Raw genomic sequence first — 26,444 nt, 5'->3', positions numbered from 1 at the left:
AAAAACCTCAAATAAACAATCTAATGTTACAGCTAAAGGAACTAGAGAAAGATGAACTAACAAAACCCAAAGTTAGCAGAAGAAAAGAAATCATAAAGATCAGAGCAGAAATAAATGAAATAGAAACAAAGAAAACAATAGCAAAGATCCAGAAAACTAAAAGTTGCTTCTTTGAGAAGGTAAACAAAATTGATAAACCATTAGCCAAACTCATCAAGAAAAACAGAGGACACAAATCAATACAATCAGAAATGAAAAGGAGAAGTTAAAACAGACACCGCATAAGCAACTCTATGCCAATAAAATGTACAACATGGAAGAAATGATGGACAAATTCTTAGAAACGTAAAAACTTCCAAGACTGAATCAGGAAGAAATAGAAAATATGAACAGACCAATTACAAGTAATGAAATTGAAACTGTGATTTAAAAGTTTCCAACAAACAAAAGTCCAGGACCAGATGACTTCACAGGTGAATTCTATCAAACATTTAGAGAAGAGCTAACACCTATATTTCTCAAACTCTTCCAAAATATAGCAGAGGGAGGAACACTCCCAAACCCATTCTATGAGGCCACCATCACCTTGATACCAAAACCAGACAAAGATGTCACAAACAAAGAAAACTACAGGCCAATATCACTGATGAACATAGATGCAAAAATCCTCAACAAAATACTAGCAAACAGAATCCAACAGCACATTAAAAGGATCATGCACCATGATCAAGTGGGGTTTATTCCAGGAATGCAAGGATTCTTCAATATACACAAATCAATCAATGTGATGCACCATATTAACAAATTGAAGGAGAAAAACCATATGATCATCGCAATAGATGCAGAAAAAGCTTTTGACAAAATTCAACACCCATTTATGATAAAAGCTCTGCAGAAAGTGGGCATAGAGGGAAGCTACCTCAACATAATAAAGGCTATATATGACAAACCCACAGCAAACATCATTCTCAATGGGGAAAAACTGAAAGCATTTCCTCGAAGATCAGGAACAAGACAAGGATGTCCACTCTCACCACTGTTATTCAACATAGTTTTGGAAGTCCTAGCCACGGCAATCAGAGAAGAAAAAGAAACAAAAGGAATACAGATTGGAAAAGAAGTAAAACTGTCACTGTTTGCAGATGACATGATACTATACATAGAGAATCCTAAAGATGCCACCAGAAAACTACTAGAGCTAATCAAAGAATTTGGTAAAGTTGCAGGATACATAATTAATGCACAGAAATCTCTTGCATTCCTATACACTAATGATGAAAAATCTTAAAGAGAAATTAAGGAAACACTCCCATGTACCACTGCAACAAAAAGAATAAAATACCTGGGAATATACCTACCTAGGGAGACAAAAGACCTGTATGCAGAAAACTATAAGACGATGATGAAAGAAATTAAAGACGATACTAACAGATGGAGAGATATACCATGCTCTTGGCTTGGAAGAATCAATATTGTGAAAATGACTATACTACCCAAAGCAATCTACAGATTCAATGCAATCCCTATCAAATTACCAATGGCATTTTTTACAGAACTAGAACAAAAAATCTTAAAATTTGTATGGAGACACAAAAGACCCCGAATAGCCAAAGCAATCTTGAGGGAAAAAAACGGAGCTGGAGGAATCAGACTCCCTGACTTCAGATTATATTACAAATCTACAGTAATCAGGACAATATGGTACTGGCACAAAAACAGAAATATATATCGATGCAACAGGATAGAAAGCCCAGAGATAAACCTACACACCTATGGTCAACTAATCTATGACAAAAGAGGCAAGGATATACAATGGAGAAAAGACAGCCTCTTCAATAAGTGGTGCTGGGAAAACTGGACAGCTACATGTAAAAGAATGAAATTAGAACACTCCCTATCACCACACAGAAAAATAAACTCAAAATGGATTAGACACCTAAAGGTAAGACCGGACACTATAAAAATTAGAGGAAAACATAGGAAGATCACTCTTTGACATAAATCACAGCAAGATCTTTTTTGACCCACCTCCTAGAGTAATGGAAATAAAAACAAAAATAAACAAATGGGACCTAATGAAACTTAAAAGCTTTTGCAAAGCAAAGGAAACTACAAACAAGATGAAAAGACAATCCTCAGAATGGGAGAAAATATTTGCAAAGGAATCAACGGACAAAGGATTAATCTCCAAAATATATAAACAGCTCGTGCAGCTCAATATTAAAAAAAGAAACAACCCAATCCAAAAATGGGCACAAGACCTAAATAGACATTTCTCCAAAGAGGACATACAGATAGCCAAGAAGCACATGAAAAAACTGCTCAACATCACTAATTATTAGAGAAATGCAAATCAAAACTACAATGAGGTATCACCTCACACCAGCTGGAATGGGCATCATCAGAAAATCTACAAACAACAAATGCTGGAGAGGGTGTGGAGAAAAGGGAACCCTCTTGCACTGTTGGTGGGAATGTAAATTGATACAGCCACTATGGAAAACAGTATGGAGGTTCCTTAAAAAACTAAAAATAGAATTACCATATGACCCAGCAATCCCACTACTGGGCATATACCCAGAGAAAACCATAACTCAAAAAGACACATACACCCCAATGTTCATTGCAGCACTATTTACAATAGTCAGGTTATGGAAGCAACCTAAATGCCCATCGACAGACGAATGGATAAAGAAGATGTGGTACATACATACAATGGAATATTACTCAGCCATAAAAAGGAGGGAAATTGGGTCATTTGTAGATACGTGGATGAATCTAGAGACTGTCACACAGAGTGAAGTAAGTCAGAAAGACAAAAACAAATATCACATATTAGGGCATACATTTGGAACCTATAAATATGGTACAGATGAATCAGTTTGAGGGAAGAAATTGATACCCAGATGTAGAGAACAAACGTATGGACACCAAGGGGGGAAAGCAGCAGTGGGTGGGGGTTGTGGTGTGATGAATTGGGAAATTGGGATTGACATGTATCCACTGATGTGTATAAAGTAGATGACTAATATGATCCTGCTGTATAAAAAAATAAATAAAATAAAATTCAAAAATTAATAAAAACAATGGGCAGAAGAACCGAATACACATTTTTCCAAAGAAGAAATGCTGATGCCCAATAGGCACATGAAAAGATGCTCAACATCACTAATCATCAAGGAAATGCAAATCAAACCCACAATGAGATATCACCTCACACCTGTCAGAATGTCTATCGTCAACAAGAACACAGATACCAAATGTTTTTGAGGATGTGGAGGAAGGGGAATTCTTGTACACTATTGGTGGGAATGTACATTGGTGCAGCCACTGTGGAAAACATTACGGAGGTTTCTCAAAAAAATGAAAAATAGAACTACCACATGACTCTGCAATTCCACTGCTGGGTATATATATATGAGAAAAACAAAGACACTAATTTGAAAAGATACATGCACCCCAATGTTCACAGCAGCATTATTTACAATTGCCAAGATGTGGAAACAACCTAAGTGTCCATCAACAGATGAATGGATAAAGAAGATGTGATACATATATACAATGGAATACTACTCAGCCATAAAATAGAATGAAATTTTTCCATTTGCAACAACATGGATGGCCTTGGAAGGCATTATGCGAAGTGAAATAAGTCAGACAGAGAAAGAAAAATACTGTATGATATCACTTATATGTGTAATCTAAGAAGTACAGCAAACTAGTGAACATAACAAAAAAGAAGCAGACTCACAGATACGGAGAACAAGCTAGTAGTTACCAGTGGGGAGAAGGAAGGGGGGAGGAGCAAAACAGGGATGGGGGAGTGGCAGGTGCAAACTATTGGGTGTAAGATGGTCCCAAGGATGTATTGTACAACACAGGGAATATAGTTAATATTTTGTAATAACTGTAAATGGAAAGTAACCTTTAAAAATTGTATGCAAATTTTTTTAAATTTAAAAATTAAAAAGAAAAAGCCAAGAGCTCCTTCCTTTTCTATATGTTGCTGCTTTGTACATAACACTGAAAAAGCATAATAAATAAATAGCTAACTCAACTCCACCACCCTGCAAACAGAAAGCTTAAGGATTCATCTGCCCAGCCCCCTCATTTTATAGGTGAAGACACCAAGGCCAATACAAGTACCTTGACCAAAGCCCCAGCCATCGTCAATGGCAGAGTCAGTTCCAGAGACCATCCTTCCCTCCACTCTAGAAAACATCACGGTCTCCATCTCTCATGGTTAAAATGCACTTTTGAGACTCCAACCTGAGCAGCATTCTATCATTCTCCCTCCATCTCTAAATGCATTTCAGAAAATGAACCTGTGTTCCCCTCAGAAGTTAAGCACCAACAGGGAGTTCAGGCCCCTGCCTGCTCTTACCTGTAAATTTGCACAAGGTGGTAAAACATGAGTGGGGATTTCGTTCTCAGAGCCTGCCGGCCCCAGGGGCTTGTTCTTGACCCGGAAGGCTGTGGTGGTGGTGGCAGTGGTGGTCTGAACTGGGAGGGCTGGCTGCCACACGGTCACATCTGAGCCATTGCCAAAGGCTTGAATTGCATTTTCTGCAGTAAAACAGGAGGAAATCCAATTTCAAAGTCAAGCAGCAAGTGTAACAGACAGGCTACATGAAGGCAGAGAGGTACACTAGAAATTCTTATGAGAGCACTGGACTTCTCTGAACAAAACCCATCCACCCATTCACCCTCCACACGCTGAAAGCCAGCCATGGGTCAGGCGCTCAAAAATTAATTTATTCATTAAACCCTGAGCTGGACACTTTGCTATGCTCTAAGTGAAACAAATATGTATTGTGTCCTTATTCACGTATCAGGTGTGGAGCAAGATCCTTGGCCTGAAACACCCATCAGTCAAGCCTTTTGAAAGCCAGCCTCAGAACTGTTATTTGGGATCACAGTCACTGTTCCATCTTCCAAGAAAATGCTTGTGTCAAAATTCTATACTAAAAGCAAACTATTTAGTGTTTTTTTTTTTGTATTTTCTTTTTTAAATTTAATTTTATTTATTTTTTTATACAGCAGGTTCTTATTAGTCATCCATTTTATACATATCAGTGTATACATGTCAGTTCCAATCGCCCAGTTCATCACACCACCACCCCTACCCCTGCCGCTTTCACCCCCTGGTGTCCATACGTTTTTCTCTACTTCTGTGTCTCAATTTCTGCTCTGCAAACCGGTTCATCTGTACCATTTTCTAGGTTCCACATAAATGTGTTAATATACGATATTTGTTTTTCTCTTTCTGACTTCACTCTGTATGACAGTCTGTAGACGCATCCACGTCTCTACAAATGACCCACTTTCGTTCCTGTTTATGGCTGAATAATATTCCATTGTATGTATGTACCACATCTTCTTTATCCATTCGTCTGTCGATGGGCATTAGGTGGCTTCCGTGACCTGGCTATTGTAAATAGTGCTGCAATGAACATTGGGGTGCATGTGTCTTTTTGAATTATGGTTTTCTCTGGGTATATTATATGCCCAGTAGTGGGATTGCTGGGTCATATGGTAGTTCTATTTTTAGTTTTTTAAGGAACCTCCATACTGTTCTCCATAGTGGCTGTATCAATTTACATTCCCACCAACAGTGCAAGAGGGTTCCCTTTTCTCCACACCCTCTCCAGCATTTGTTGTTTGTAGATTTTCTGATGAGGCCCATTCCAGCTGGTGTGAGGTGATACCTCATTGTAGTTTTGATTTGCATTTCTCTAATAATTAGTGATGTTGAGCAGTTTTTTCATGTGCTTCTTGGCTATCTGTATGTCCTCTTTGGAGAAATGTCTATTTAGGTCTTGTGCCCATTTTTGGATTGGGTTGTTTCTTTTTTTAATATTGAGCTGCATGAGCTGTTTATATATTTTGGAGATTAATCCTTTGTCCGTTGATTCCTTTGCAAATATTTTCTCCCATTCTGAGGATTGTCTTTTCATCTTGTTTGTAGTTTCCTTTGCTTTGCAAAAGCTTTTAAGTTTCATTAGGTCCCATTTGTTTATTTTTGTTTTTATTTCCATTACTCTAGGAGGTGGGTCAAAAAAGATCTTGCTGTGATTTATGTCAAAGAGTGATCTTCCTATGTTTTCCTCTAAGTTTTATAGTGTCCGGTCTTACCTTTAGGTGTCTAATCCATTTTGAGTTTATTTTTCTGTGTGGTGATAGGGAGTGTTCTAATTTCATTCTTTTACATGTAGCTGTCCAGTTTTCCCAGCACCACTTATTGAAGAGGCTGTCTTTTCTCCATTGTATATCCTTGCCTCCTTTGTCATAGATTAGTTGACCATAGGTGTGTAGGTTTATCTCTGGGCTTTCTATCCTGTTGCATCGATATATATTTCTGTTTTTGTGCCAGTACCATATTGTCCTGATTACTGTAGATTTGTAATATAATCTGAAGTCAGGGAGTCTGATTCCTCCAGCTCCGTTTTTTTCCCTCAAGATTGCTTTGGCTATTCGGGGTCTTTTGTGTCTCCATACAAATTTTAAGATTTTTTGTTCTAGTTCTGTAAAAAATGCCATTGGTAATTTGATAGGGATTGCATTGAATCTGTAGATTGCTTTGGGTAGTATAGTCATTTTCACAATATTGATTCTTCCAAGCCAAGAGCATGGTATATCTCTCCATCTGTTAGTATCGTCTTTAATTTCTTTCATCAGCATCTTATAGTTTTCTGCATACAGGTCTTTTGTCTCCCTAGGTAGGTTTATTCCCAGGTATTTTATTCTTTTTGTTGCAGTGGTACATGGGAGTGTTTCCTTAATTTCTCTTTCAGATTTTTCATCATTAGTGTATAGGAATGCAAGAGATTTCTGTGCATTAATTATGTATCCTGCAACTTTACCAAATTCTTTGATTAGCTCTAGTAGTTTTCTGGTGGCATCTTTAGGATTCTCTATGTATAGTATCATGTCATCTGCAAACAGTGACAGTTTTACTTCTTCTTTTCCAATCTGTATTCCTTTTGTTTCTTTTTCTTCTCTGATTGCCGTGGCTAGGACTTCCAAAACTATGTTGAATAACAGTGGTGAGAGTGGACATCCTTGTCTTGTTCCTGATCTTCGAGGAAATGCTTTCAGTTTTTCCCCATTGAGAATGATGTTTGCTGTGGGTTTGTCATATATAGCCTTTATTATGTTGAGGTAGCTTCCCTCTATGCCCACTTTCTGCAGAGCTTTTATCATAAATGGGTGTTGAATTTTGTCGAAAGCTTTTTCTGCATCTATTGCGATGATCATATGGTTTTTCTCCTTCAATTTGTTAATATGGTATCACATTGACTGATTTGTGTATATTGAAGAATCCTTGCATTCCTGGAATAAACCCCACTTGATCATGGTGTATGAGCCTTTCAATGTGCTGTTGGATTCTGTTTCCTAGTATTTTGTTGAGGATTTTTGCATCTATGTTCATCAGTGATATTGGCCTGTAGTTTTCTTTCTTTGTGACATCTTTGTCTGGTTTTGGTATCAAGGTGATGGTGGCCTCATAGAATGGGTTTGGGAGTGTTCCTCCCTCTGCTATATTTTGGAAGAGTTTGAGAAATATAGGTGTTAGCTCTTCTCTAAATGTTTGATAGAATTCACCTGTGAAGTCATCTGGTCCTGGACTTTTGTTTGTTGGAAACTTTAAAATCACAGTTTCAGTTTCATTACTTGTAATTGGTCTGTTCATATTTTCTATTTCTTCCTGATTCAGTCTTGGAAGTTTTTACGTTTCTAAGAATTTGTCCATCATTTCTTCCATGTTGTACATTTTATTGGCATAGAGTTGCTTCTGCGGTGTCTGTTGTAACTTCTCCTTTTCCATTTCTAATTGTACTGATTTGTGTCCTCTCCCTCTTTTTCTTGATGAGTTTGGCTAATGGTTTATCAATTTTGTTTACCTTCTCAAAGAAGCAACTTTTTTTTTTTTTTTTTTTTTGTGATATGCGGGCCTCTCACTGTTGTGGCCTCTCCCGCTGCGGGGCACAGGCTCCGGACGCGCAGGCTCAGCGGCCATGGCTCACGGGCCCAGCCGCTCCGCAGCACGTGAGATCCTCCCGGACCGGGGCACGAACCCGTATCCCCTGCATCGGCAGGCGGACTCCCAACCACTGCGCCACCAGGGAAGCCCAAGAAGCAACTTTTAGTTTTCTGGATCTTTGCTATTGTTTTCTTTGTTTCTATTTCATTTATTTCTGCTCTGATCTTGATTTCTTTCCTTCTGCTAACTTTGGGTTTTGTTTGTGCGTCTTTCTCTAGTTCCTTTAGCTGTCTTTAATTTTTGCCAATCTGATTACTATGTGTCTCGGTGTGTTTCTCCTCGGGTTTATCCTGTATGGGACTCTCTGTGCTTCCTGGACTTGGGTGGCTATTTCCTTTTCCATGTTTGGGAAGTTTTCGACTATAATTTCTTCAGATATTTTCTCGGGTCCTTTCTCTCTCTCTTCTCCTACTGGGATCCCTATAATTCGAATGTTGCTGCATTTAATATTGTCCCAGAGGTCTCTTAGGCTGTCTTCATTTCTTTTCATTCTTTATTCTGTTCGGCGGCAGTGAATTCCACCATTGTGTCTTCGAGGTCACTTAACCATTCTTCTTCCTTAGTTATTCTGCTGTTGATTCCTTCTAGTGTATTTTTCATTTCAGTTATTGTATTGTTCATCTGTTTGTCTGTTCTCTAATTCTTTTAGATCTTTGTTAAACATTTCTTGCATCTTCTTGATCTTTGCTTCCATTTTTTTTTCCGAGGTCCTGGGTCATCTTCACTATCATTTTTCTGAATTCTCTTTCTGGAAGACTGTCTATCTCCATTTCATTTAGTTGTTTTTCTGGGTTTTATCTTGTTCTTTCATCTGGTACACAGCCCTCTGCCTTTTCATCTTGTTTATCTTTCTGTGAATGTGGTTTTACCACAGGCTGCAGGATTGTCCTCCTTGCTTCTGTTTTTTGCCCTCTGGTGTATGAGGCTATCTGAGAGGCTTGTGGAAGTTTCCTGATGGGAGGGACTGGTGGTGGGTAGAGCTGGCTGTTGCTCTGGTGGGCAGAGCTCAGTAAAACTTTAATGCGCTTTTCTGCTGATGGGCGGGGCTGGGTTCCCTCCCTGTTGGTTGTTGGCCTGAGGCGACCCAACACTGGAGCCTTCCTGGGCTCTTTGGTGGAGCTAGTGGCAGACTCTGGGGGTGTTCACACGAAGGAGTACTTCCCAGAACTTCTGCTGCCTGTGTCCTTGTCCTCACGGTGAGGCACAGGCACCCCCCGCCTCTGCAAGAGACCCTCCAACACTGGCAGTCAGGTCTGCTTCAGTCTCCTATGGGGTCACTGTTCTTTCCCCTGGGTCCCAATGCACACAATACTTTGTGTGTGCCCTGCACGAGCGGAGTCTCTGTTTCCCCCAGTCCTGTCGAAATTCTGCAATCAAAGCCCACTAGCCTTCAAAGTCTGATTCTCTAGGAATTCCTTGTCCTGTTTCCAGACCCCCAGGGTTGGAAACCTGATGTGGGGCTGAGAACCTTCACTCCAGTGGGTGGACTTCTGTGGTGTAAGTGTTCTCCAGTTTGTGAGTCACCCACCCAGCAGTTATGGGATTTGATTTTACTGTGATTGTGCCCCTCCTACCATCTCATTGTGGCTTCTCCTTTGCCTTTGTATGTGGGGTATCTTTTTTGGTGAGTTCCAGTGTCTTCGTGTCAATGATTGTCCAGCAGTGAGTTGTGATTCTGGTGTTCCCGAAAGAGGGAGTCTATTTAGTGTTTTTTTTTTAAGTACCACATCCCTAATTATGATACTGGGGTAACTCAGTGGCATTCATAGAAATTTGGCCGCCAGTAAAATCAAACAGCAAAAAAGTGTGACTTGCTACCACCGAGCACCTACTATGAGCCCAGCATTGCTCAAAGTACAAACGCAACCAGTTTCTTTAAAAGAAAAATCTATCCCAAACCTCATCAATAATATACAGTGAAAATTTAAGTAAGATTATTTTTTCCCTCTTTGCTCCCAGTCGTCCAAAAAAAAATCTGCATAATTAGGAGTGAGCAGCCCTGTTAAATGAAAAGTTTAAAATGTAAAACTTTAAAATCCTATCACAATTTCATGGGATTAAACTGTTTTTATGGCACAAGTAAATTGGTTGTGTATTGTTCTCCTCCCCAAGATGAATAGAAAACAGTTTTTAATCAGGTCCTCAGGGATTTGGCGTGGATTTAGGAATTTTTTATTTCATATTCATTGTATAAGATATCAAACTCTTCCATTTGGGACCTGAATGTGTACATTTTTAATATATGACTCTTAGCTGGCATTTTTCGATATACAAGACAGAAGCATTTAAGCCTAATCTTCCTCTTAGAAGGGACATTTTGTTCTAAAATTGTTGTCCTTTAAGTTCAGCAAATTGGAAGCTTGTTTTCTGAAACTACATTTTTCAGGCTGTAAGAAACCGCTTCAAATTAATATCAATGCTTCTAATGCTCCCATCCATGTTACATGGCTTAACGGGTAGGAGGGAGGTAAAGAAAGAAACTTGGGGGATGAGTTTCCTTAAATGACCCAGGGTAACAACAAGAAAACAGCAAAACCTTCCTTTTTCTTGTGAAGGCATGTAGATTCAGGAAACCCATGTCATTTGTTGAAAGTGTCTCGGATTTCCAGCGCGTTTGCCTTGCCATTTGGGAAGACTGTCTACTTGCTCATTCATTTGTTCAAGTGTCACTGGGACATCTATTGATGTCTATTGAGTGCCAGGCACTGCTCTGTGCTGGGAATCGACAGGGGACAACAATGACAGCAACAAGAGACAAAAGTCCCTGTCCTCGTGGAGGTCACATTCTGGTTGGGAAGGCAAATAAGTCAAGTATGTAATACATTAGGCGGTGAGAAATGCTTGGAGGGAGATGACACAGAGGTGGGGTTCAGGGAGCACCAGGAAGGGAACAAGGAACTGGAGTTTCGATGTAGTGTCCCAGGGAGGTGAAGGTGGGACCTGAAAAAAGACTTGAGTGACAGTGACTGATGTCTCATCTCTGCCCCCAGACCATTCTGCTCTCTTCCCTTCACCTCCACCATGTACTTTGGCTTGAAAATAACTGTCTCCTCCCCAATTACCAGAAGTAAACAACGGGCTGGAATCATGCTCACGACAGGTGAATTGGAGGGTTTGGGTTGATTTGAAGGGAGCAGAATTGGGTTATTGCGTTTGGGTTGGAATCTACATATTCCAATTCCTTCTACTCTAGGGCCTGTTGCAAGAGACTGAATTTACAGCCCTGTGTCTTTGATAGGCTGTGCTCCATCTAATCAAAGTATAAATGGAATGACTATGAAAAATTCTGGCTGGCTTTGATCACCGGTGAAGACCAAACACATTTATTTTTATTGAAAAGTCATTAGCAATAAGATACCATTATCCCCTTCACCAAAATATTATTAAGCAGGGACAACTTTAATTTCTGTATGAGGCAGTGGTTTTCCAGCCCAAGTGAGTATAATCTTTTTTCTCACACTGACCTCTATTGTCATTGCTTTACCTTCATTAAAACTTGGATTCTGCCAGAAGAGTGTGCAAGGATGTGAAAAAGAGGATATGTGTGTGTGTGTGTTTATATATATTTCTTTTTTTTTTTTAGTCAAGACCAAATAAAAGGCTTAAAGTGTAGTTCCAGGGTGTGCCCAATGTCTTGGCAAATGTCTCCATACTTTAGACTAGTTTTATGGGTTTAAATTTCACTTAAGTGTCCAAAAGCTTGTTTTAGTTTTAAGATGATCAAAGCATTTGGTTATAGCCAAGTACCTACTGAGCAAATCACTAAGATTTGTCTTTTCAACAAAAGAAACAACTGAGGAGGTTTTAGAAGTAACACTTAAAAGCTTTCCCATGTGCAGTGCAGTAAATAGTTTGCTAATTCGTTAGAAATCACTCAAAGCACCATGGAGAAATTGTCACCTGAGGGCACAGTGCTCAGAGGGGTAGGTGAACCTTGGTCCACACTTCCCACTGGGAAGTCATACCTGGCCCCCGATGTGCAGACACCTGTTCTTGTCCATCAGGCCCTTCAATATCAGGCCTGACACAGAAGCCCTCAGGACACAGGGGGCTGCAGAGGAAGGAACTCGGGCTTTGAATCCTATCTCTGGCACGGCTGGTTTAGGTGAATACCAGCCATTTATTCAACTGTGAAATGGAGATAACACCTGCTTCTCCTAGGTGCAGGTTACAGTTAGTGCCACAATGTATACGGTACACTTCTCACAGACTGAATTTGCACATAGAGCAGGCACCGGATAAATTAATGGTGGCTGCCACCGCAAAATGCAAGTAAGGTATTCAAGCATCTCAGCTGGATCATCGCCTAGAGCGTGCACATCTCGGTGGACAGAAGGGAGATCTGGCACAGTGCTCACAGAGTTCATCTGATGAGGCCCATCGCTCACACCCGTACATTTCTCTCTACCCCTCTCCCTTTGGGAAACATGTTTCCAAGTTGCCCAAAGGACCCTGCGATAATAACCAGTACTGTTCCCAAGCAGAGCCCACCGCCTGGCCCCCATCCCCGGCTCAGCTCATCTCCGGAGATAACCGACCTCCGGAAGCTCCTGGCTGCATCACCAGCCGATCTCACTCAAGAACCGTTGCTTCTCCTCGGAGCCACCCCTGAACATCCAGGGGGCTATTGATGTTAACATTCGAATTTTTCTCAGAGAGCCCTTGGAGGCCCACCCCCATCTAACTCGTCTGAGCGTCTCACATTGTATATTCTGACCAGGTTTTAAGAACTGCTGGAACTGACTTGGGGTTGGTTGCCAAGATCAAAATCTCATCTGTGGGTAGAAATGTTCTTTCACACACAATGTACCCTCGGTTATTTGCATCTCTTACTCTCCTGGGCCTCTGGACTCACCGTCTTAGCAGCACCTAGTTCATCACTTCCTCCGGCCCCATTGCATTACATAGTGTGGCCCAAAGGAGCTGGATTCCCCAGCAGCGATCAGGAAAAAAAGGGACACACACAGAGAGAGAGAGAGAGAGAGAGAGAGAGAGAGAGAGAAGGCAGACACAAGAAATACAAAGGGCCAGCTTGAACTTAGAGGGGAAAACATGTTTGTGTGTTTGTTGCCTGCTGTTTTTGAAACTCACTAAGACATGTGTTGTCCTTGAAGAAATTCAGAAATTTCAAGCACTCCTCCAGGTCGTTTCCACTGTTATTGCAGTCACACCAGGGGGCCACGCTGAGGCTACTGGAGTCTATGTAGTTGGGGGTCATGACTGTACCTAGAAGAGTAAAAAACAAGGCATTTTATTCTTGTGTGATGGTATAAACTTTCCTAGAGCCTAAAAAGAAACAAATGTTCCTCTGACAGCGGATGCACCATGGATAATTACAAACGTTGTGTTTGCTGAGTGGAAAATTAGGTTAAGCAGTGCATTTTCTTGGCAATTTATCTTGAGCACATAAAATAATTTACACATTTACTTAAAAAATTCTAACAGAACTCCTTGAGCTGCACTTAGGGTGTTTTTCGCTGCACAAATGGTATGGATGTCATGGAGTAGGAGAGAATTAACTTAGAATGCATGAGCTGCCAAATCCCTTGCATTTTCTTGAAAATGTCATTAATCTTCATAAATAGATAGAGCTGGTTTTACACATCTTAAAAAATCCTTTTAGGACTTTGCCTCTACTTCCCTCGGAAGCAATAGGCTCCTTCAGAGTAATCCAGAGAAGCTTAGAAGCTATCCTTATAGGTTACCCCACATTCTGGATGTATACAAGGAGGCCTCTGCTCCCTAGACTCTCAACTGATTTAGTGCTCCAAATTGTGATGGAATTGGAAATAAACAATGGAAATTCTCTAAGCCAATGGCTCCTAGAGTATTGTCTTAAGAGTCCCCAAAGAAATGCTGGGTGGTTGCTCTTGCCTACATCTTCCTGTGTATTCATTGTTCTTCTGATGAGTTCTGTACTGGCACAAATAAACAATGTGTTTATATTTAACACGACCCAAATGTCTTCTCCTGGGTGGCTCACACCAGGCAATGCCTACTCATGCCAAGAAGCCTTCTGTCTTTTTTGTTTGTTTTTTTTTCTCTGATGTGGGCCTCTCACTGCTGTGGCCTCTCCCGTGGCGGAGCACAGGCTCCGGACGCGCAGGCTCAGCGGCCATGGCTCACGGGCCCAGCCGCTCCGCGGCACGTGGGATCCTCCCGGACCTGGGCACGAACCTGTGTCCCCTGCATCGGCAGGCGGACTCTCAACCACTGCGCCACCAGGGAAGCCCTCCCTTCTGTTTTTATACAGTTTGTGGAATTAAGAAGTAATAGGCAATCCAGTGAGCCACAGGATATATTTGGTTCAGAAACAGAAAATAAATTCTTTTTAAGCTCTTCTGGGTCAAGGGCATATCTTCTTTGCCCTACATTCCTTACTGACTTGAACCAAATAATGTCCCATTATACCTTGGGATGAAAACGTCAACCCACAGCAGAGAGAAGCTTCTAACTTTGGGTGAGAAAGGAACGGGCACCCCAAACACTGAGTGACGAGGTTAGAGTATGTCTACTAAGCACCCGCTGTATGCCTGGCACCAGAAGGGATCCCTGACATTTGGAAGAAGTAGGAACAAGCTTTGTCCTGAGAGAAGTTAGAACCCAATGACCAGAGTGGAGGGAAAGAGCTGGACACAAGAGAGAAATAAATTTTGGTGCATAGAATGCATTGTCTCAACCAGTTATTCCCTTAAATAATGAGGATTTCATCGTCCTCAGGCCAGAAACACCTGGCAGCCCTGAGGCTTGGCGCCGTATGGGGTATTTAATGAGCACGTGCACCTAGAAGGTACGGACTGAGGTGTAAATAGTGATTATATCCTGGAGTGGGGCTGTACATCTTTAACATTGTCTCCTTTGGGTTCTCTGTATTTAAAATAAAAATAAAAAACAAAACTCTTTACAATGAGCACTCCTTACTTAATTCAGTTCTTTCTTAAACGTGTAATTCCATAGTTGATCAATAATCCTACTAGGGACTACTTTATTTAGGAAAAGGGGAGAGTGAATGCAAATTTGGAGGGCTGACTTAAGGGAGATAAGCTCATGGGACCTATCCATGAGAATGGTCAGTAGCTGGTGAATGGTATTACCCGAGAGAGCACAGGTCTCCTTGCAAAAAAAAAAAGTTGGGTTGATCGTGTAGCCACCTGCAATATCCCTGCATTAAGTACAGTCAGTGATTTTTCCCAGTGGCTCTTGCTGAAGACACTCTGGTGACAAAGAATTTGGTCTGTGCTGTCACTCTTGGTGGGACTTTCTTTCTGCCTGGTGACTCGTGTGATCCTGGCAGGAGCGCACACCCTGGCTGAGCCATCAGCCTTCTGACAACCGTGATTTCGCTCATCCTTCCCCAGCCTTCATTACGTGTTCCTTCTCAAACGACAATCGTGAGCGAGCCCTGCCCCCATGGCTTCTGCAGCCCTGGCACCCAGAGCCCTTCCTCTCCTGCTGCCCCCGTTAATCCTTGGGTACAGATCTGCCTCTGTCTGTCCCTTTTCCGACTCGCACTGGTGTCTTGTTTATTTGCACTGTTCCCCTGAATGCCAAGAACCTGGTTCCTCTAACGCCTTAGGTCTTGAAAGACAGAAAACACTATTTCTGCTATGTCTGTTCTCAGGGGAAAAAATTAGGTGAAACACCCCCTCCCCACCAGGAGCTGAATTACCCAGAATATTAATGGCGAGCAGGACCCCCAGTACTCAGGGATTTTCTTTCCAAAGGGCCATTTCTGGAAAACAGCCTTTCTGACTTCCCCAGACTGAATGACTTCCAAGTTCCCTCTCTCCAAAGTTTCCTAATTCAATTCACTTGGTTTGACTTGCTCTCCTCTTCCATAACCACGCTTTCCCCCCTACTTTTGTTCTGTGCGGTCAGTTCTCCAACTGAGACGCTTCCCAGGTCTTCACACTTGCTGCCTTCCAGTTCTTTAATAAACCCTGCTTCCTGCCTTTGTGCATCCATTGCATCCATTTTCCTCCTTTTTCTTCCCTCCTTCATCAGAGGCGAGTCCTTAAGGACCCAACATCAAAACACCAGCACAGAGCATTCCTAGGAGATTTTAATGGCAGGCTACAATGGAAGGAGTCTGAGTATTTGTAAACCAGCATTTTCTCCCATCCCACGTCTCCCCAGTCTTACCAATAAGCCCCGAGTAGGCGAGGAGGCAGTCAGCGTAGTTTTCCTTTAGACAGCTGCTGACAGACCTTGACTCCGGCTGGCAGTTGGTAAAAAAATCCGCCAGGCGAGATCTGCAACAGGAAGAAAGTAGGGAGTGGGGAATATGCTTTAAAATAGCCTAAGCTTCTGGACAGACATAACATTTCTTTACTCCTTTCTTGATAGGCCTTTTTCCACACCAAAAAATACAGAGAACATGAACTCTTAAAATATTAGCATCCTCTCTTACACGTGCCCCTAACCGTCCCCTCGCCCGAGACGTGTGGGCATCTTGCAGAGAAGTCTTCAGGGCCTATAACTGGAGAAATTTCGATGCTTTGAAGTTTCCATTCAATATTTATTTCTGACTAGACTTATTTGCATCTTTAGGAAATATGCTTCTCCACACACTCACCGGAGATCCACACTGGGAAAATATTTACTTTATACAGAAGCATGTCCCTGGCATCAAAACAGGATCCTATAGCCCAACTGCTCCTGTAATTACTAGTGGCTTTAAAAATACGCGTATCTGTCATCTAAGTCATCTCTCATCCACCACCCCAGGGAGGGGGCTGTGGTTTATTCCAGCCAAGTGATACTGAGGAGGAGCTCGCCTGTCCAGAACTGAAGGGAAAGGCAAAAGGGGGAGGGTGACGCTGGCTCAGGGTGCAATTTCCCTGTCTGACTGGGTGTAGGGGGTCCACTGATCAAAGCGAAGCATCTGTCTGCAGTGTGCTAAGCCTCCAGGGGCCAGCGCGGTCCACCCAGAAGACCTGGGTGGTGGTGAAGGTGCAGAAGTGAAGACAGGGCCATAGACAACACCGGTCTGGGGAGGCAAAGGGCTCTTTGTGGCCAACTGGCTGTTTTTCAGTCTAAAGAGGATATTGTTGGAGAAATCCTGAATGAGAGCTGGGGCACCTCTGAGGTCATCCGAGCAGACCACAGCTCTGTTTCTATGTGAATAACACAATGGACTTCAAGAGAATTTAAATTATCTGGCAATTATGGGAGACAATGGACGTTTGTCTTAGCTTTCTTCCCTTTAGCTCACCCGAGTTCCCAGCCGACATACCCAGGGCTGTTTTTACTTCTATCCACCCAAGAAACTGTATTTACTCAGCATACTTAATGATATAAACAAGCTTGCCTGGGTGGAGCTGAGCAAGGTAGGATGTCTGGCGAACACAGAGATTTGTGAAAGGCCTGTAGGATGCACACTCTGTGTCCCTTTCCTACAACTTTAACTGGAAGGGGATTAAAAGGCCTGATGAAATTATCTAAGTTCACAGCACATTGAAAAGGATGGTTCGTATAGGATTGGTCTCTCCTTGAGCCCTTGTAAACAAGGCGTGTCTGAGCTTCCCTACCTGTGCCAATCTGTACATCCCGTATGTCGTGTGCCTGGTTCCATCACTGTGACTCCCCGGGGCAGGTGTTGAAGCTCTGCTTTATTTTCTCTGCACAGCACCTGACACTCCTCAGACAGGCCCTTTAGAACGCTTCCCAAGCAGGGCCATGTGCTGAAGCTGAGTGGCTTGGCAAAGCCCTCCAAATGAGGCTCGTGCGTACGCCCGTGGACGCGCCTGGATCTCTCCCACGGTCTAGGCCTAGTTGGTGTTTTCTGACTCTAACTGAACACACGGAAAGGCATAAAACCTGGCCATTTTCTGTAGCCTGGTTAAAGGATTTATCTTTCAGAGGAAATCCCTAAAGGTGACTCAGGCTTACTCAACTGGCACCAGTGGCATCCAGCTTGGATTGAGTGTCAATTTCAGAAGAGTTTCCCTGGTCATGAAAGTTAATGATCTCACGGCATTGGGCTACTCACTTTGCAAAGGCCAACTGTGGTTCAGGCAGCTGCGGCTGCAGTTCTGCACGCAACCTGATCAGCTCTCTGGCCCGGCAGCCCCGCGCTCCCAGCTGCCCCGCAGAGACGGTCGAAAGGTCGCGCTGTCTCCTAGTCTCCAGTTTCTCGTAGCCGCTTGAGCAGACTATTAACTGAACAGCACCGTGATGCGGATGGTCATCCTCCAGCGCAAGGCTAATGCCACCAGATTCATTTTACTTAACAACCTCAGAGCTGACTCACAACTGGACTCCGGAATGAAAGGCTAATTGAGTCAGTCCGCTGCAGAGAACATAACCCTGATTGGGAGGATCAAACGAGATACACTGCTCTGAGCATCACCCCAGACAGGCTGGTTTTGGAGAGAAGATGGTCAGCACAGACCCCGGTCCTAAGACAAAACCAAGCCAGCGGACAGCAAGAGTTTCAAAATAATCGTGAGCACACGCAGCACAGCTAAAGCACTAACATTTCCCTGGTTCCTTCACCTTTGACCCGCCTCCCCCTGCCATTTATACGTGGAGACAGGGTGGTCACTTGCTGTGATTCACATTTTACAGATAGAAAAACTGACGTCAGAAGAAGTTCATACAGTGGTTCCTGGAGCCAGCTCATTATGGGCAGACGGGTACCTTTTCACGAATTTTGCGAGCTGCTTAACATCACAGTGGTAGCTTGAAAGTGGCCTTGGCGGGAGCATTCACACGATGGCAATCGGCAAGTGCTACAAATCAGGGTCTTGGGCTGTTCTTGGAGAACCAGTTGTTACATATTTACTGGCACAGGGCTCTTTAAAAACCCGCATGATGGGGCTTCCCTGGTGGCGCAGTGGTTGAGAGTCCGCCTGCAGATGCAGAGCACACGGGTTCGTGCCCCGGTCTGGGAGGATCCCACGTGCCGCGGAGCGGCTGGGCCCGTGAGCCATGGTCGCTGAGCCTGCGTGTCCGGAGCCTGTGCTCCGCAGAGGGAGAGGCCGCGACAGTGAGAGGCCCGCGTACCGCAAAAAAAAAACCCACAAAACCCAGCATGGTGTAGTCAATCCCAGAGATGCAGGATGTGTCGGGTCTTGGGAGTTGAGTCCCAGCTCTTCCAGGACAGGCTTCCTCTCCCTTTGTGTCAAATGGCACGTGAAATGGTGTCGTAAATTAACCTCCAGTCTCCAGTATTTTCCAAAGAGACAGGACAGTCCTCCCCAAAGATCCTCAAATCTCAGCAACACAGTCCTCTGAAATCTCTCAAAGCAACGTGTGCAAATGATTGTGTGTATTGACAAAGCTTCTGACTTCCTGCCCGTTCCATTCACTGAACGATGGGTCAAGTGCTTGTGATAATAACGATGAATAAGTTCCCTGTCCCTGAACTCAAATAACCTGCCATCTAGAAGCTGAGAGAAACAAGTAAAACGATTATAATACTACAGTGGCTAGCTCTTGATAAAAGGTAAGACAAGCTGCTAATAAAAATAATACAATGTGAATGACGCATTTAGTATATATTAGGTATGCCTTCATACACTTTGTATTTTTTCCTGACAACTCTAATAAGTTAAGGGCTATTACTTTGTTTTCCTAATTTCACAGAGGGGGAAACCACAGCTCGAGAGGCTGTAATATTGAGACTGAGACTTGGAGGGCGGCTAGGATCCTTCAGGAAAAGGTGGAAGAGGGTACTCCAGGCAGAAGGAAGCAGTATGGGATAAAGTAACCATATTCTTAATAATTACGGAGTGTTTGGACCTGCCAGGCACTGATCTAAGTGTTTGGTGTGTATTCACACATATTTAATTTTCACAACAAACTTAGGAGGTGATACTATCAGCCCCATTTAACAGATGGAGACACTGAGGGAAAGAGAGGTTAAGTAACTCCTTCCAGGTGGTAGAGCTCTGGGCCGGAGCTGGAATGTGACCATATTCAGTGGGACTCCAGAGCTGGAGGACATTGTCAACCACTACACCTAACACGTGCATCAGCCAGAAAATTGTCAGTCGATCACTTGAGATGGTGGGACCATGGGAGGCAAATGGCTGAGTGACAGAGATGGTGCTGGCAAGATCACCAAGGGTCTTGAATGACCTAAGAGTTTGGATTTTATCCTGAAAGCAGCAGGAGTCACAGAAGGATTTTAAACAGAGAAGTAACAGGAGCAGATCTGCAGAGGAGGAAGACTCTTGGGTGTCTCAGTTATTGAGCAAAGATTTGCTTGAGACCTCTTCTGTGTCCCCACTGCTCTAACAGCGATGAGAAGAGCAGGACACTGGCCAAAGGCAGGAGGGACAATGGTGTTGGAGGCTGCAGCCAGCGGAGAATTGAGGGCCAGAAGGGGAGGAGGAAAGGAGGATGCCCTGAACGGTGGGTGTTGCTAGACTGAAAGTCAAGACTGCAAAAAGGAGGGGGCAGAATCAGGGTGCGAACAGCTCAGTAGACAGTGGTGCCATGGAATGTGGAGGGGGACCCAGGAGAGGACAGTCTGCAAGGAAGATAGTGAAGTGGGCTGTGGGCGTGCTAAGGTCATGGCGCCTTGGGAGTCAAGCGTCTAGTAGGTTGTATGAGCCCCGGACCTTTATCTGTCCAGTTGCCAACCCGCCCCAGCATCCCAGGACCGCCCCCTGCACACGACCTCCTGCCCACCCTGGGTTAAGAATCACACCGTAACCTTTTCCAGTGGCTTTCTCCGCCTGGGCTGCAGTGATTCAAACAAGAAAGCTTACATGGCCAGTGTGGGATTAACAGAGAAATTCCACAACTGCATTTCTTGCGGAGACATGAAATCTCCATGACGACAGCAGTGATGAACCTGATTGTTTTTCTCTAAGAAAATGAATAGGCACTAAAGTAGAAATGTATCTCCCTGCGAAAGAGAAATTTCCCAGCCTTAAAGAGAAGAAAAAGGCCAGCAAATGCCAAGTTGGCCTTAGGAAATCTGCTGAAGAGAAAACAGTGGTTTATGCGGAAAATATCATATTAAAGGAAGCATGCTGCTAACTGAAAATAGAAAAATGATTATAATGAGAAAATCTAGGTGCGTCTTAAACAGCAGATTGTCTTTTGACAGTGGGGGGAAAATCATTTACCTACTTTTTCTGGTACCATTTTTAGGAAAATAGTGTTATGGCAAACAGGTAAAAAACATACTAGTAATGCCCAGTTTCACTCCTTGTGGATTATTCTAATCCTTTCAATGTTTTTTTTTTTGTTTTTTCCAGGGCAAATCCCGTACTTGGACACAAGCTGTGTGGTTGCTGGAATGGAGACCTGGACAAAGAATTGTGAGATCCTGAGAGAGATCCAGGCTCTGACACTAATAAACCAGAGTTCCTGAACATGATGCTTGACTACTTAGCTCTTGGATTTCCCTTCCACTTCAGAAAGACAGTCTACTGGACACTTGAAGCTACTTGGAAAAAAAAAAATCCACTTGTTTTTGAAGCATTCTTATTTTCATCCATGATACCATTCCACTATTACACATGATTTAGTGCCAAGGCATTTGGTTTCCTTTGAGTATAGAGACCAGATCTTTCGAATGGATCCCCTCATCTCACATGAGAGAGAGCTGAGGGTCAAAGAGGTGAAGGTCCTGCTCACTGTCACATGGTAAGTGGTGGCAGAGGGGCCTTCACTGGAAGAGGAACCGCCAACTGCCTGTAACAGCCCTGGAAGGAGACAGTGAGGTGGGTGCTGGACTTTAATTACCCTGGGATTGAATTTAAGTCGTCGAGCGTCTAATTGCTCTGTGCCTCCCACCGTCTGACCAGCTTTTCTTCAGAGCCTTCTTCCTAAGGTTCCACTGATTTCACAGCCTCAGCGAGTGCTTTGCCTGCAATGCTGGGGCTCAGGAGGGGCCAGAGGGTGCAGACAGACTCTGCCCAAGAGGGTGGTGAGTTTGTCAATGAATGAGGCTCCCCCCCTTTTTTTTTTTTTTTTTGGTACGCGGGCCTCTCACTGTTGTGGCCTCTCCCGTTGCGGAGCACAGGCTCCGGACGCGCAGGCTCAGCGGCCACGGCTCACGGGCCCAGCCGCTCCGCGGCATGTGGGATCTTCCCGGATCGGGGCTCGAACCCGTGTGCCCTGCATCGGCAGGCGGACTCTCAACCACTGCGCCACCAGGGAAGCCCCAAGGCTCCCCTTTTTTAAGGAGTCTTTGTGACAACACTACTGCCCATACAGGACTGCAAGACTTGCCGATACACTAGCAACTCAAACGTGGAACAGGATCCATTTGTTAATCTGCTGAGGTAAGAAAGCGCTGGCAATTTTCTCTGAATCCAACGTGAATGTTAGGGCTTTAAAGTCTTTGTTTTCCACTCAAGCCATTTAGTTTCTGAAAGCTTTCTCAGTGGGTCAGTTAGAGGAGCCCCAAAATGACAGGCCTGGGAGTGACACGCATCTGTTTCTAACCCCAGCCCTACCTTCCATGGTTAAATACCTTAGTAAGGTATTTAACATCTCCAATCCTCAGTTTTTTCACCTGGAAAATGGGGCCAATGGTATCTAGAGTTGCCTTATGTGGTTGCTGTGACACCTAAGTGACAATTATATAAAGCACCTCACTCAGAACCTGGAATACATGTTGCCCAATACATTTTTACTTCACATCCCTTCATATTTTCTCCCCAATTTCTGGTCCATTCTAATGTGAAGCCCTTGCAACAAAAACATATAGCAAGCTCAACACAGAGAAGCATATATATTTATCTTCTGCTGGCCCTCATATTACATACAGGCAGACCTCAGAGTCATTGCGGGTTCAGTTCCAGACCACTGCAATAAAGCGGATATTGCTTTAAAGCAAGTCACACGAATTTTTTTTGGCTTCCCAGAGCGTATAAAAGTTATGCTTCACTAAAGCACAGTCCATTAAGTGAGCAATAGCATTATGCCTAAAAAACTGTATGTACCTTAATTAAAAATACCTTATTGCTGGAAATGCCAAAACAATTGCAATAATAACATCAAAGATGTTATTATTATTATTATTATTATTTTTTTTTTTTGCGGTATGCGGGCCTCTCACTGTTGTGGCCTCTCCCGTTGCGGAGCACAGGCTCCGGATGCACAGGCCTAGCGGCCATGGCTCACGGGCTTAGTTGCTCCGCGGCATGTGGGATCTTCCCGGACCAGGGCACGAACCCTTGTCTCCTGCATCAGCAGGCGGATTCTCAACCACTGCGCCACCAGGGAAGCCCTGTTGTTATTATTATTAAAAATCACTGATCACAGATCACCATAACAAATACAGCAATAAGTTAAAAGTTTTAAATATTATAAGGATTACCAAAAGGTGACACAGAGACACAAAGTGAGCAAACGCTGTTGGAAAAATGGTGCCGATCGACTTGCTCAGTGCCGGGTTGTCCCCAACCTTCAATTTGTACAAAACACAGTTTCTGCAAAGTGCAGTCAAATGAAGCATGTATTTAGAACAGGTTAATCTATGTAACTGAGGGCTGTAAGTCTGACCAAAACAAATCTGATGAGTCCGAAGCCAGGAATCCTGAGGTGTTACTTAAAACCTCTCAGTCATGTGAGCTTATAGAATAAAAGCATTTTAAGGAAGGCTACTTTTTTTCCCAGGCGTTTAGGGAGAAAAAACCATATTTTTGTAAATGACTAAATGTCAGTAAGTTTGTCAATACTGCTAATGTTTTATGCAGAATAAAATCAATTAGGAAAACATGCTGCCCAAATCAGCCCTGGGATGACAAACCAAGAGCACTGGAATGGAAATTTTCTGGAACAGTGACACAAGACAGATTTTTCCTCTTTCTGTTTTTAGAAAATTACCTTAGCCCGTCTTCTCCGGCAGCCTACTGGAGAGCACATCTGGAAAGCATCCTTCAGCAAATCAGAGCCTATGTTAAACATATTTTGCAGGGGGTGTATTCTTGCTTTGCTGTTTCCCACTTTGGACTGTACAGTCTGGCTTCCCGAAGCAGAGGCCCAGTGTTTGCCAGGGGCGGGCTGTGCAGCTGGGGGACTTGGACTGCTCTTCAGAAAGATCAGGTCCTCCCACTGCCTGGGAGCAAATGTGACCTCTCCGGAGCAACGGCCCTGGGGCAGGTTTGCACGGCCCAGACACAGATGCTCAAAGCTCCACTACGTTCCTCAGCCCCTTAATGTGGGTCCCCACTCCTGGCGGGACGATGAAAGCCTCAGCCAACCATGTGCTGCTTGGTGACTTAGCCACACCGTGGCCACATGTTGCTGGGAAACAGAGCCGTGAGTTCCAAGAAGCCCTCAAGACTTGCCTAGTGCTTTTGTTTCCCGGGACAGGAAGGCCCCTGTGACCAAGTCGAAATCAATGCCTGTTCCCCCCAAATCCCTGCTCAGCCTCATCCAGATTCTTAGGGAGGTTGCAGCCCATTTAACCAAATGCCCCACACCTGTGCCCCTCCCCCTGGGGAGTCCCTGCTCATCTGGCTCCTTGGCAGCTCCCGGCCTAGCACGTGGGTCACAGGAGGCTGCGGTCACTGCCCTCTGAGCTTGACCCACGGGAAGATGGAATGCAGGTGGAGCCACGCATCAGTTTAGCCCACGTGTCCTGCTTGCGGTCTACCTCTAAGGGTGAGGGCTCGGTGAAAGCAGGCTGCAGGGCAGAGATGCGATGCCTCCTTAGCCTTTCTGATCCCATCAAACTGCAGCAGCCCCGCCTCAGATCAATCAATCAGATCAGTCTCAGCATCCCTCAGGAAGTCACCTTGCATGAACACTGACAGCCATCAATCAACATCTGCAGAGCGGCTGACACAGCTTGACAACTAACCTCTACGTGGCAAATCTGGAAAGCAAGTTATGGTAGTTGCCAACGGAATCCATCCCAACCTAGAAGAGGCTCTCTGCAGCCCCTGATTGGATGCCCCAGAGCTGCCCTTCAGCTGGGACTCCTCCCTTCCCCTCCCTCAGCAAATTTCTCCAATGCACACACTGATGGTCACACTCTAAGCAGACTGTAAGTCATCACGGGGGCACAGACGCATCGAGAACAACCCTATGCTTCGTGGCCAAGTCAAATAAGTTGTTTTGTATTATCCACGCTACAGCACGTCTCTAGCGCAGAAAATGTAGCTTTGGCGGTACTTGCTTTTACGGGAAGAAACTGAGGGAGAAAAGAAATAAGGGGTTTTTCTGGATGATGAAATTATCATTAAGGTCTCAGGTATCCAACAGCTGTCTGTGACAAAGATGCTAAAACTCTTGGAGTAAATCGTATCCAATAAGTTTTCTATATTTCTGCAGGGAATCTTCAGTAATCAGTTTTGTGACTTTTGGACACGGGGAGAAAAAGAAATAGAAATCCAGATGTTCAACCAATCTTTCGCCAGTAGAACCACACCTTAAAACTCCAGACCAACACGTTGTGAATTTACTTCATGTAAAATTGTGCAGGCATCTCCACCTTCAGGAGTGAATTACAGAAGTTGCCTTACATTCGTCCTGAAATCTAAGAAGCTCTAAGTCAACTGCTAAGGTGCCCAGGGCAGCAAAGGTCACCCACCATGCTTCCATTTACTTATGCCCACTCTTGCTTCAGAAAAAAATTTTGAGATGAATTCGAATGTAGCTTTGATACAACAGAATAAATGTAAAAATTAGCGAGGGTATTTGGGGCCAAAGAAAGATAAGACAGAGGTAGAGGTGCAGTCAGTACAAAATGCACACATACACCTGGCTAGATGAAAGCTAAGGACTTGGCTCTGTGCTTTCTAGAAACCACTGGGAAGAGGGGGGCAGTAACTAGTTCCACAATTCGTGATATACCTAAAATCAGAAACAAGATAGATTCTCAGAAGAAAATCTACTGTGGGAGGCCGAACAATGACCCACGAAGATGTGTACACTCTAGGCCCTGGAACCTGAGACCTAAGGCTATGTCATCTGACATGGTAATAGCACCTTTGCTGATGTGATTAAAGTTGTGGGCCTTGAGCGGGGTGGATTATCCTGCACTATCCAGATGCGCCCAATGTAATCCCAAGGATCCTTAAAAGTGGAAGAGGCAGACAGATAAGGAGGTGAGAGGAATACAATGGGAGAAAGACTGGTCCAGCCTTTGCTGATTTGGAAGATGGAAAGAGGGGCCATAAGCCAAGGAATGAGGGCAAAAGACAATAAAGTATATTTGTCCCTAAAGCTTCTGGAAGGAACTCAGCCCTGCAGATGCCTTGAGTTCAGCTCAGTGGGATCGGGGCAGTACTCCTGACCTCCAGAACTGGAAGAGAATATGTCTGTGTTGCTTAAAGCCACCGCGTTTGTAGTAATTTGTTACTACAAATTACTTTATTATTATAGAAAATGAAAACATTACGAAACAGCAGTAAAGCTTTTGCAGATGGAATCTGACAATGGGCCAGGACTTAAATTTCAATTCAACCACTTACTAACCATGACA

At 43.8% G+C, this 26,444-nt stretch overlaps 1 protein-coding gene across 4 annotated transcripts in view; it reads right to left on the bottom strand.

Annotated features, from left to right (window-relative positions):
- The window catches only part of GFRA1 (GDNF family receptor alpha 1), a 255,364-nt gene that overhangs the window by 30,893 nt on the left and 198,027 nt on the right, over positions 1 to 26,444 (bottom strand). For all 4 annotated transcript variants that reach the window (XM_067024579.1, XM_067024580.1, XM_067024578.1 and 1 more), the window contains 3 exons: positions 16,187 to 16,296; positions 13,136 to 13,270; positions 4,385 to 4,566 (listed from right to left, as the gene is read on the bottom strand). In XM_067024579.1, coding sequence (XP_066880680.1) covers positions 4,385 to 4,566; positions 13,136 to 13,270; positions 16,187 to 16,296 — 427 coding nt within the window. The remainder of the gene's footprint in view (positions 1 to 4,384; positions 4,567 to 13,135; positions 13,271 to 16,186; positions 16,297 to 26,444) is intronic.

This window comes from Kogia breviceps, chromosome 2 (assembly GCF_026419965.1).
Source record: "Kogia breviceps isolate mKogBre1 chromosome 2, mKogBre1 haplotype 1, whole genome shotgun sequence".
Lineage (NCBI taxonomy): Eukaryota > Metazoa > Chordata > Mammalia > Artiodactyla > Physeteridae > Kogia > Kogia breviceps.
Note: the sequence above shows the minus strand (reverse complement) of the source record. Positions and strands in the feature narration are given on the sequence as shown.